General features: G+C 39.7%; 1 protein-coding gene across 1 annotated transcript in view; it reads right to left on the bottom strand.

Annotated features, from left to right (window-relative positions):
- Window positions 1-272: 272 nt before the first annotated feature.
- The window catches only part of rnmt (RNA (guanine-7-) methyltransferase), a 47,678-nt gene continuing 35,180 nt past the window's right edge, over window positions 273-12,770 (bottom strand). The window contains exons 9-10 of the mRNA XM_060824513.1: window positions 7,448-7,481; window positions 273-727 (exon numbers count right to left, since the gene is read on the bottom strand). Of these exons, the coding sequence (XP_060680496.1) occupies window positions 690-727; window positions 7,448-7,481 (72 nt within the window). The 3' untranslated portion in view covers window positions 273-689. The remainder of the gene's footprint in view (window positions 728-7,447; window positions 7,482-12,770) is intronic.

The following is a 12,770-nucleotide window of genomic DNA, read 5'->3' as shown; positions in this document are numbered from 1 at the left end:
GTCCATACTGACCCACTAAAGAGTAACCCACCCAGACTCATTCCCCTATCCTACTGCTCTACATTTCCCCAGACTAATGCACAAAACTACACATCCCTGAAACACTATGGGCAATTTAGCATGGCCAATTCATCTAAGTTGCACATCTTTGAAATGGGTTCAAAGATGGGTTCAAAGATGGCCAGATTGTGTTATTCCAGAAAATGCTTTGGTGACTGTTCAACCCCAATTGTGTTCAGAAACTCAAATTACAAGCAGTAAGATCAAAAATATTATTTTATGTATATTTTATTTTGTAATATGATTGACAAGTGTCAACTTTCTAACATCATTTTTTGAACTTGGTCATCCTAAAAGTAAAAAGTACAATATCCAAAATTGTTTTAAACAAAAATATATACTTATAAGTAAAACAAAAACAAGTATTGAACAAAGAATGTTAACAAAAGAGAACATTCCAGCAAGACCGCTTCTTGTAAATCCAACACTGGCCCACCAAGGACTGCAATTTGAATCCACTATCTCCAAGATATCTTCCTGATTTCACTGGTATAAACATCAATCTTAAAATACAGTACTTCAAAGCAGTTTCAAACAACTGCTATAATTAAGTCCTCTCCAGCACTCCAGCTTCTTTTCTTTAGGTACCAAAGAAGATTGCAGTGAGAAATGGAGGTTTGTTTGTCTTCTTATAGCAGCTTTTCAAATGCAAACACCAAGTAAATACCTGAGAAGAAAGCAACAAAAATAGATTATTGTGACTCTAATGTCAACACATTTTCAGATTCAAATGAAACTAACAGAAGGAAAATGGATGTCAATATTTTGAAAAATAGGTTACTCTATTACTGTTACACCACAATAGGACTATGAAACACGAATCCAAACATTGGAGGCAGGTTGGGATTGAGCATAAAAAGGAAAGTCTTTGCATTTACATTGTACTTTTCACGTGCGGACTTCTCAAACTTTACAGCCAAGTAAGTGCTTATGAAGAAGAGTCATTGTTACAGTAGTTAAAAAGATGGCATAGTGGTAACATCACAAAAACAGAAGTTGTAGGAAAAGCTCAGCAGGTCTCGCAGCAACTGTGGACAGAAATCAGAGTTAACCTCTGAATTTAGTGACCCTTTCTCAGAACGCCAATACCCCAGACAGATACTAGCTGGTGAAATTTAAATTCAAATTAATAAACAAATCTGGAATAATAAAGCAGTCTCAGTGTTGTCAATAAAAAAAAAACTCCATCTCATTCCCTAATAACCTTCCAGGAAGGAAACCTATCAACACATGACCCCAGAAGTAGGGCAATATAGTTAACACTTTAATATCTTCTAAAATGGCCAAGCAAGCCACTCCGCTCAACAAATGTCAGAGATGCCCACATCCTACCAAAGACTATTTAAAAAATTAAGATGTCTTATTCCTTAATCTGACATCGATGGTTATCGCTACCCAAAACATTTTATTCAACTACCTATTGATATTCAACATAGCAAAATCTCCTGCCTTTCACAGCCTCTCACTATCCAAACTTTTTTAAAGCCAATGAGGTACCCTGTTAAGAATAGTCACTGTTGTGAGAAATATTTGAGCTAATTTGTACAAATCAACAAGCCACGAAAACAACATGGTAATGACCAGATGTTTTTCTTTGTGATGTTGGTAAAGGAATAATTATGGCCAGGACATCAGAGAAGTCCCATGCTCTTCTTGAAAACAAAATGTGCCATGAGATCTGTTACATCCACCTTGGTGTAATATCTCACTCAAAAGATGACACTTCCTACACAGAAAACTCCCTCATAACAGTACTGCATCAGAATGCCAAATTGATATTGGTGCTCATGTCTCTGAAGTGGGTTTTAAACACACACAGCCACAGCCAGCTGATGAACAACTTGTCACTTTCCTTAAAATACGTCAATGTAAAAATGAAAACAAAAAGTGAAGGAAACACAATTGGAATGAGCTGAAGGTCAGTCAGATGTCAAACTGGTCAAATGTCTTCATAGAATCACCAAATGATTATGGCAGTCAAGGAGGGCATTCAGCCCATCACGTTCATTCAGGGTATCTTTGACCTAATCACACTTCTTTCCAAAAGCCCTGCAAATTTCTCTACTCTTCAGATAAATAAGAAACTCCATTTCAAAAGCTAAGATATTATCTGCTTCCAATACACTCAGGCAGTGCTTTCCAAATTCTAACATCCTGAGTGAAAGTTTCTTTCATGTTACCGTTGCTTCGCTTGCTAATTATCCCGCTGGTTTTCTGTCCTTTACCCAATAGAAACCAATGGCTAGACACCACAATTTTAAGCACATCTATTTTATCTCCTTTCAATTGTCTGTTCCCCAACAAGAATACCCCAGACAATCTAACCATCTACCTAAAGTCTCTCAGGCCTTGGATCATCTTAATAGATTTCCAGTTAAGGCTAACCTTTTATAAAGGTTCAGCATAGCTTTTTTGCTTTGGCACTCTCTGCCTCCACCTATTAAACCCAGGATTCCCTAAACCTTATTAACCACATTCTTAATCTGCCCTGCCACTTTTAACATTTATGCACACTTCCTACAAATCAAACAGCTCCTGCATTCTCGCAAGAATTGTATCCTTTACTTTATGTTGTGTTTTCACAATGTTAACAGCAAAACATCCTTCAACAAAACTGGGAGGAGAGTGCAGCAGGTCAGTGTCACTGTGTAACAGACTGGGAGGAGTGTGCAGCAGGTCAGTATCCCTGTGTAACAGACTGGGAGGAGTGCGCAGCAGGTCAGTGTCACTGTAACAGACTGGGAGGAGTGTGCAGCAGGTCAGTGTCACTGTGTAACAGACTGGGAGGAGAGTGTTGCAGGCCAGTATCCCTGTGTAACAGACTGAGAGGAGTGTGCAGCAGGTCAGTATCCCAGTGAAGCAGTCTTCGGGAGCAGACCTGGTGAGGGGCCCAGGACATAAACAAAGGATAAAGATTTCTTATCTTGTCTACGGACTCCTAACTTGACAAGAAACCAGGTGGAGTAGCAGTACAGCAAACATGGGAATGAATAGCGACTGCAAAGTTTCCCGATAAAAGCCTGAGGGACAAGGCCCAGATCGAGTTCAGTCAGGTCTGCAGCTACATCCCTAAAGTGACCCTGCCAGGATTTGGAAAGACTGACAACAGTGACATCAACACAAAGCAGCGAACCGATTGGCCATTAGTGAGGAAGTTGTTTTTATCCACTTTAAGGAAAAGAGTTCAAGCTTCTTTCCAAAACAATTTTCTACTTGGCTTAAATTTAGGAAAGGAGTTTGTTTTAAACTGAAGGGGAGTTCAGTCCCACTTATTACACACCCTGCAGTACGTGGAAAATCTTAAGATATTCCGGGCAGACTGGATGACGACATCTGCAGGGAGGGGCACCGGTTTGATCGGCATGATCACTGGGTTTTGGAGTGAAGGAAGGAAAGATTGGGGCAAAGGAAGGACCGAAGTAGTAAATTGTGGGCAGTGACAGAAGATGTAGCTGATTTTAAGTAAATATTTCAACTCTGTATTCAAAATAAAGAAGAATGATGGAAGTCAGTAAAGTGTACTGTGATATTTCTAAACAAATTACAATTGACAGGATAGTGGTAATAGTAGACTTATAAACTGGATAAGTCCCAGGCCGAGATGAGGTGGATCACAGGTGCTTACGGAGGCAAAGGAGAAGATTAGTAGGATGGGACGATCTAATGTACCAGTGGTAGGGAAACTAATGAAAACAAAATTGATTGAGAGAATTAATCAACCTGTATAGAAAGGCAAGGATTAATCAAGGATATTCAGAATTGCTCTGTCAGGGTGTTCATGTCGGATAGGTTTGAATGGCTTTTGAGAAGATGACTACAGGTGTTGATAAAAGCACAGTTGAGATAGGCCAGCTGGACTTCAGCAAGGCTTTTTGTTAGGTCTTGTATGAAAGACTGGTCAAGTAGATGAGAACCCACAGGACCCAGGGCAGTTTGGCAAACTGGATACAAAATTAGCTGACTGGCAGTGACAGAGATTGTTGTTGTTGTGACTGAAGTCGGTTTTCAGTGGTATGCCATAGGGTCTTGTGCTAAGTCCCTTGCTGTTAGTACTGTACATTATAATCTAGACATGAATCTAGGTGGATTGATCAGCAAGTTCACAAGTGACAAAAACTAGCATAATACATAGTGAGGAGGAAAACCTTAGATTACAGGACAATGTAGAAGAGCTGGTCAGACAGGCAGAAGACAGACAAGTGGAACATAATCCTGAAAAAGTGATAAGTGATGTATATTAGAAGGATAAACAAAGCAAGGGAATACACATTGAACATTAGGACCTTAGGAAGTACAGGGTCAGACGCATCTTAGTGTACATGTCTACAAATCTTTGAGGCCATAAGACAGGTGGATAAGGTAGCAGATGAGATATTTGCCTTTATTAATGAAGGCATTGAATGCTACAACAAGGAGGTTATGACAGATCAGCACAAAATATCAGTGAGGTCACAGCTGGAGTACTGCGTACAGCTTTTGGTCGCCACACTGTCAGGAGGATGTGATTATACTCAATAGTGTAAAGGAAATTCACCAGGATACTGCCAGTTTCAGCTGACAAAGAGGTTGTTTTCCTTAGAAATGAGAAGGGGGGGGGAAACTAATTGAGGTGCTCAAAAATAATAAATTCATAAATAGAACAGACATTGAGGAACTTTTCCAGTGGAGGGATCAATAACCAGAGGGTTAAGATTTAAGGAAAAGAGCAGGAAGTGTACAAGGGATTTATGAAAGATTGTTTACACCCAAAGGGTAGTGGGTATCTGGAACTCGCTGTCTGAGAGGACGATTTCACTTCTGTAACCGAAATACACAGCCTGTTCTGACATAATGCTAAAAATCGCAACACCAGGTTATAGTCCAACAGGTTTATTTGGAAGCACTAGCTTTTGGAGCTTTCCAAATAAACCTGTTGGACTATAACCTGGTGCTGTGAGACTTCTAACTTTGTACATCCCAATTCAAAACCAACATCTCCAAATCATAACAGATATAATACAATTGTTCAATTCCTGTGCGATCCTGCATTATAAGAAAACCGCATAATAGCAGCACCATTTAAACCAATGGGTCTGGAATCACGTTATAGCCAATACAAGTAAGGAAGGTTCTCTTTCTACAAATGACGGTCTAAATTCTTCAATCATATTATAGCCAATGCATATTGAAGAAACATGCATTATAGCAGAACCAACTGTACGTGGGAAGAAAAATGGAGGAAAGACTAATTGAGTACATTTTATAAACAAAGCTTTCAGAATATACTGAAAAGTCATGAGACCATATCATAGAATATAGGGAAATGCAAATGTGTTTCTTGTACAAGGCACAGATGTTTTCTAATTGTTTAAATGTATTATATGCACACCACCTATTGGCATCAATACAATACTACAAGTGCTTTATTTCATATTCATTCACAGTTGCAGATCAAATGCATGGAACTACAACAGCGCACGGGGCTTCCTAAAGTTAACAAATTGGTCCAGCTAGTGTTCACTTATTTTGTGTTGCAGGTCTGGGAGGGATACTCTTCGGATGGTCGGCGTGGACTTGATGGGCCGAATGGTCTGCTTCCACGCTGAAGGGATTCTATGAAAAGTTTTCAACACAGAGTAGCAACAATATTACTAGATCCTTCTCCTTGGTGATTATTTGTTGGAGGAATTGATATCAATATTAATCACTGCTCATTTAACTCCATCATTCAAAGGTACACTTACAAGTTGGGAATTCAAGTACCAAAATTCATAGCAGAAATTTTCTACAATAAGATGAAAGCCATGGTTTGCAGGCCCCAATCCAAATTCCATTCCCTCTTTACCAATTCCATCCCTTTCCCTAGCAAATGTCTGAGACTAAACCAAACTGCTTGCAACCTTAGTGTCACACTGGCCCCAAGATACACCTCTGGCTACATATTCACATAATCACTAACACTGTCTATTTTCACTGTCGGTAACTTCTCCTGCCTCAAGACCATTCATGCTAAAACCTTCACTTTGCCATCTCTAGATTTGACTGTTCCAACACACTTTTTAAGTTAGTCTTTCACATTTTCGCTCCTTATACTTGAGATCATCCAAAGCTCTGGCACATACATCCCAACTCACACAAAGACTCATTACCCCTTCACACTTGTGCTCACTGACCTATTAAACAGGTGGCATTTGATCTTAAAACTCTCATCCTGGTCTTAAATCGTTCCATGATTTTATTCATCCCCATCTCTGGAATCTCCTTCAGCCCAATGACTCTCCAAGCTATGCTTATGTAATCTGGCCTTTTCATCATCCTTAATTTGAATGCTGCTATCACTGTTGGCCATACCTTCAGGGACAAAGACTCTAAAGCTCTAGAAAGTCCTTCCAGTTCAGATTCCTACTTTAAGATACGCCTTAAAATTTCTCGTCACTTGGTCATCAAAGGACTGTATAGCCTGTTCCTGCTAATCGAATATCTCCTTTTGCGGTTAGTGTCATAACTTGGTTTTTAGTCCTCTGAAACAAAGTGGGATGTTTCAAAATGTTTAAAAGGTGCTATTTAAATACAAGTTGCCACCTTATGTTGATAACAGAAGAGGAGCATTCAACATGTGGGCCCTGTAGCAGGCAAGAAGAGACAGAACTAGATTCATTACAGCAGATTGGAATTGGTTCTTGCACTGCTCCAGAGAAAGGAGCAAGTGCTTGGTTAGTCACTTCGAAGTGATTAAAGTCATTTCTAATTTTAATAGAAGATACAAAATAGTGTTAAAGTTAATAAAATATTTCAAAGCCAATACGAGTGAATAATAATGAATTAAAATTCAAAGGCTAGTGGGATGTTATCCTTTTTTGAAGGGAATTGGACATTAAGGATTTCATTCTTCAGTTATACAGGGCATTGGAAAGACCATATCTAGAACACTGTACAGCTTTGTCTTATTTAAGGGAGGATGTTAAAGCACAGAGATAATGTACTAGATCAATACTTTGAACGAGTGGGTCGGCTTGTGAGGGTTGGTTGGACATGTTTCCATTGGTGTTTAGAAGAGTGACAGGTGACATGATTGAAGTGTACGAGATCTGGAATGGTCTTGACAAAGTTGACATGGAAAGGATGATGCCTCCTGCAGGTCAGTTTAGAGCTATTGGATACCTATTTTTTAGAACAGAAATTGAGAGTTCTTTTTGTGAGGGTTGAGATACTTGGAACCCTGCATCTGAAGGCTGTGAAAGCAGGATTATTAAATATTGTTTTGGCAAAGCTATATAGATTTTTGTTAAACAATGGAATAGAGTGTTTCTGCGGGTAGAGGGGAATGTAGAATTCAAAACAAATGCAGCCACGATCTTACTGAATGGCAGCACAGTCTACTTCTGCTCCTATTTCAAATAGTACTTACTTGTAGCCTCCCATTCAGATTTGCTTAACGTTCCCTGTAAAATAAAATGGAGATAGTTTTGTCATGGCCTGTGTGAAAAGATTCACAAAACAGCTTAATAAATCTTAAACCATTGTTCAACATTACAATATTCATTTGCACATTTTCAAAGAACACTACCTGTGTCCCCATGATTAAATTTCAAAGTGTCTTTCTTTGCAGACAATTTCAAAAACAATTTTCAAAATAAATTCCGATTTCTTTGGAGCAGAGAAGATTGAGACAGGAACCCGATAGTGAGGCACAAGATTTATGAGGGCCATGGACACGGTGAACAGAAAACAGGTGTTCCCCTTAGTCAAACAAACAGTCAAGAACAAGGGAATAAACTTTTTAATGAAAAGCTGGCATTTTTGAGGGGTTTTGAGGTAAAACATGTTTTATCCAGAAGGTAGTCGAAGCTGGCAACCTCACAACCTTTAGAAAGGACAAGCACTTGTAGTGTCATAACATTCAAGGCCATGGGTCTAATGCAGGAACGTGGGAGTAGTATTCGGCAGCTGTGTGTTTCTCAGCAGTTGGCTGAAAGGTCTGTTCTATACCATAAGATTCACCAATTCTAGAGCAACACATACAAAAACCACAGATGCAGCCAGACCAACATGGTTTCTCCAACAAATTTCATTTTTGCTTCAGATTTCCACCATCTTTGCTTCATAACTAACTGGATTCATTTTGACTATTATGAACCACACAAGGTGAATAAACTTCAAAGTGCTACCATCTCTCTTTAATAGAGACAGCAGGCCATGTGATGTGCTGCAGAATTGGAAGCTACTGAACACCAATGTGATCCAGAGCAAACACATCTTACTAAATGTTTTCAGCTTGAGGCACTTACAGATCCAAGTTCAGGAGCTGTTGTCCGAGCTGAAACATTGTGCCATATCATTGAACTGGCAAGTTACCTGGACATTTTGCCCCACCGCTCAAACTAGGTAATTTAAATTTGATCTATCAGGGACAGGAGGGTGTGATGACAGATGAGGCAGATATAGGGACTCAAGGGATTTTATCTGAAAAGCTTCAATAGTTACTCAAGAGCTCAGGGGTACTTGGATATTGCACAGACTGGAGTAGGGATAGCAGTGGGGGTGAGAAAATTGACCATGGCACTGGAAGTCACTCAAGATGGGACTAGGAGGCCTGGTGTAAGAAGGTTCACAAGGATGATCCCAGTATGCAGGGATTGTCTTGTGAGCAAAGATAAACAGGTTAGGGCTCCACTCATTCAAGTTTAAAAGAATGAAATATATAGGATTTTAAGGGGCATGTCAGGGTAAATGTTAAGAGCATGTTTCCTCAAATCAGAGAGTCTGGGACCAGAAGGCATAGTCGCAGAATGAAGGACCGCCAATTTAAGTTTTTTCTTCTCTCAGGATGTTGAAATGTCTTTGGAACTCCTTGCCACAGACAGCTAGGAGGGCAGACTCCTTATGTATGCTTAAAGCTGAACAGATGATTGATCAGTAGGGGAATCAAGGTGATCCAATTAAGGGGCAAACGGCCTACACCTGTTCCTATTTCTTATGGTCTTATGTCCTCAGGACTGGAGAAGAACGATTGGAAAGATGTTGAGTGATTTCACATAAATACTGGAATGGTCTTGCCCTAGTGCAGTCATAGATGGTCCAAGAAAGAACTGATTGGTAAGGAGTAGGTACAGCCAGGTAAATATTCACAACTTTTTTCTGCTTATACCTTGTAAGGAAATTTTGTGTTTTATAGCTTCTAACGGCTGTATTCTGCAATGACAAGGAACAAGAAAAGCAACCCTGGAGAATTGACTTTTTTTTTCCCAAATTAAGTGTCATTCATTCGGATTAATTTAAAAGGGCTAAGTCATGGCAAGAGAGCTCAAAGTCATGGTGTGCTCCTCGTGCTCTATGTGGGAAGCAAGGAATATTTCCAGGACCCAGGACCAGCACGTGGTGTCTCCGGCTGCAGTTCCTGGAAGCTGAGGTTTCAGGGCTGCAGTGGCAGCTGGGAACACTGTGGAGCACCCGTGAAGCTGACAGAATCATGCATAGCACTGGCAGAAATGGTCACATGACAGGCTTAGACTCCACAGGCAGAAAGGGAATGAGTGACTACCATGGACAGGCAGAGTAAGAGGACTGAGCAGGCAATGCAGGAATCCTGTGGCCAGACCCCTGCACTGCCTTAGAAACTGTTGAGGTGAATGGCCTCTCAGGGCCAAACAGCAACAGGCAAATTCAGGGTGTTATACTTGGCTCTGCTGAACAGGGAAGGAGCAAGTGTAGAAATTCATCATAGGGGTCTCAATTGTAAGGCAAATTGATAGTCATTCACGTGGCCACAAACGAAACTTGAGGATGGTATGATGTCTCCCTGGAGCGAAGGTCAAGAATGTCTCAGAGCAGCTACAGGACATCCTGGAAAGGGAGGATGAACACCCAATGGTTGTGGAACAGATTGGTACCAACAACATATGTTTAAATAAAAAGGATGAGATCCTAAAGCCAGAATATAGGGAGGTAGGAAGCAAGCTGAAAAGTAGGACTTAAAAAAATATTGATCTCAGGATTACTACTAGCAAATGTGCTATGCAGAGTAGAAATAGTAGGATCTCTCAGAATGAAGACATGGCTAAAGAGATGGTGAGGGGGAAGGCTTTCAGATTCCTGGGGTCTCTGGAGGAGATGATACTAATATAAACTGAACAGATTACACCTGGATGCCCAGGGGGACTATTTGCAAGAATGGTTTAAAAATAAATTGGCAGGGAAATGGAAACCTAAGTAAGGAGTCAGACAAAGGGGAATCAGATCAATAACAAAAAACAGAGGATTAAGAGAAAAGTGACAGGCAGAGGAATCAAAGGCAAGAATCAACCAAGTCCACCGTAAAAAAGTGGGAATGGGGCAAAGAATGTTAAAGAGGCAAATCTCAAACCTTTGTGTCTGAATAAACTAAGCATTTAAAATAAGGTGGACGAATTAATCACACAAATAGATAGAAACTGGTATGATACAGTTGGGATTACAAAGACATGGCTGCAGGGTCACCAGTGATGGGAGCTGAACATTCAGGCGGATTCAATATTTAGGAAGGACAGACAAGAAAATTACTGTAATGGGATATAAACACAATATGGAAGACAGGTATTAGCTCAGAAAATGTAGAAGCTGTGGGTAGAATTCAGAAACATGAAAGAGTAAAAATCATTAGTGGATGTAGCATATAAACTGTAGACATGTTGGGAATGGCATGATTCAGTACAGGAACAATAGTAATTATGGATGACTTTAATTTGCACATAGGTTGGGTGAATCAAATTATTCACAATACAGGAACTCCTAGTGTACATACAGGCTGGTTTTCTGGAGCAATACATTGTGGCGCCAACTAGAGAACAGGCCATCATGGACTGGGTATTATGCAACATTAAAGGAGTCATTGGTAATGTAGTGTGGGAGATTCCTTGGGGATGGTAGAATAAAATGAGAGAATTCTTTATTAAGATAGAGAGTGAGGTAGTTTATTCTGAGACTAGGGCCCTGAATCTTAATAAGGAAAACAACAATGGTAGGAGTCGCAAGCCAGCTGTGATGGACTAGAAAATGGTATTGAAAGGAATGACAGTGGATAGGCAATGGCAAAACAGTCAAACTGCAAATGGGTGAAGTATAAAAAAAAATTTATTTCTGTCTGATGCAACAGTGCAAAGAGAGCAGCGGTCAAATCAATGGCTTACAAATGAAGTCAGAGATAGTATTAGATGCAAGAAAAGAAGGCATTTAAATATCAAGACAAACAGAAGACTTGAGGATTGGGAACAGTTTAGAAATCAGCAAAGGATCACCAGTGATTGATGAAGAAAGGGAAAAATAGAGCATGGAGGAAACATAAGAACTGACTGTAAGTATGTGAAAAGAAAGAGATCAGCAAAAATTGATGTAGATCCTTACAGTCAGAAACAGGGGAATTTATAATTGGGAACAGAGGAGGCCAGCAAAATAAATTCATACTTTGCTTGCGACTTCACAAAGGAGTACATGAATAACCAGAAATGATGGGGTACACAGAGTTTAAGTGAGAGCAGGAGAAACTGAAGCAAACTCTGTACGAGTTGAGAAGTGGTGTTGGAGAAATTGATGAGACAGAAGGCTGATAAATCCCCAGTGTCTGATAATCTACATCCAAGAGTACACAGGAACCTTGATTAACCGAATTTCGGATGATCTGAACAAGATCACAAAGTCCCAATGTGTGGCTAACTATGTTATCCAGCATCGATTAACCAAACAAAATACACCCCGCCTGTGTCCTTCAGATAATCGAGATTCCTCTGTACGTACATGGCCCTGAAAATTGATTATCTTCCAAGATTCTTTAGATCTGCAACAGTTCCTAAAGTTTAGAGGGTAGCTAATGTGATCCATTTATTTAAAAAGTGAGTTAGAAAGAAAACAGAGGATTATAGACCAATCAGGCTGACAGCCATAATAGGGAAGATGCTGAAATCTATTATCAAGGATTTTATAGCAGAGCACTTAGAAAACTGGGAAAATCTGACATAGTCAGTAAGGATTTACAAAAGGGAGATGATGCTTGACAAATCTACTTGGGTCCTTCAACGATGTAACTAGCGGAGTTGATCGTGGGAACCAATGGATATGATTTATTTAGACTGTCAGAAAACTTCAACAAAGTCCCACATAAAAGATTAATGTGCAAAATTAAAGTGGGATTAGGAGTAGTGTATTGAGATGAATAGAATATAGTTAGCAGACAGGTGGTACAACACAGGATAAATCTTGTGTTGTTGGTTTAAATTAATGGGGGGGGGGAAAAGAGGGATTTAATCCCATGTCGTAACAATTTGGGGGCTAGTCATCAGGATTTGAACAGCTCAGGTCTCGGATTTGTGACTTGAACAAGTTTAGACAGATCCAGTCTGAGATTTGGAAAGATTTGAATAGATTTGGGGTACGAAAAAGCCCAGCAGAATGAAACAATTGCAGGTTAGTGTCCAAGATCTTTAAATACAACGTAAGTGAGGCAATTTGGTTAATTTCAGCGATTTCTGGTTAATGAAATTAAAAATGATAGAAATGGCTCTTAAAATCGCTACAGATGTTCTGGGATTTGAAGATATTTCTCAAACTTGCCAAGTTTGGAAGGAAAGTAAAAGGCCATACTTTTAGAATTAGCAAAGAAGTTGAATTTGTGTTTAACCAAGAAAATTACTCAAACATAGAGGTGTGTCAGAGAAACTGACAAGTGTAGTAGGGGTTAAAAAAAATAAAATTACAAAGTT

This window comes from Hemiscyllium ocellatum, chromosome 4 (genome assembly GCF_020745735.1).
Source record: "Hemiscyllium ocellatum isolate sHemOce1 chromosome 4, sHemOce1.pat.X.cur, whole genome shotgun sequence".
Taxonomy (NCBI): Eukaryota; Metazoa; Chordata; class Chondrichthyes; order Orectolobiformes; family Hemiscylliidae; genus Hemiscyllium; species Hemiscyllium ocellatum.
The sequence above is the reverse complement of the archived record's forward strand: the minus strand, read 5'-3'. Positions and strand labels throughout refer to the sequence as shown.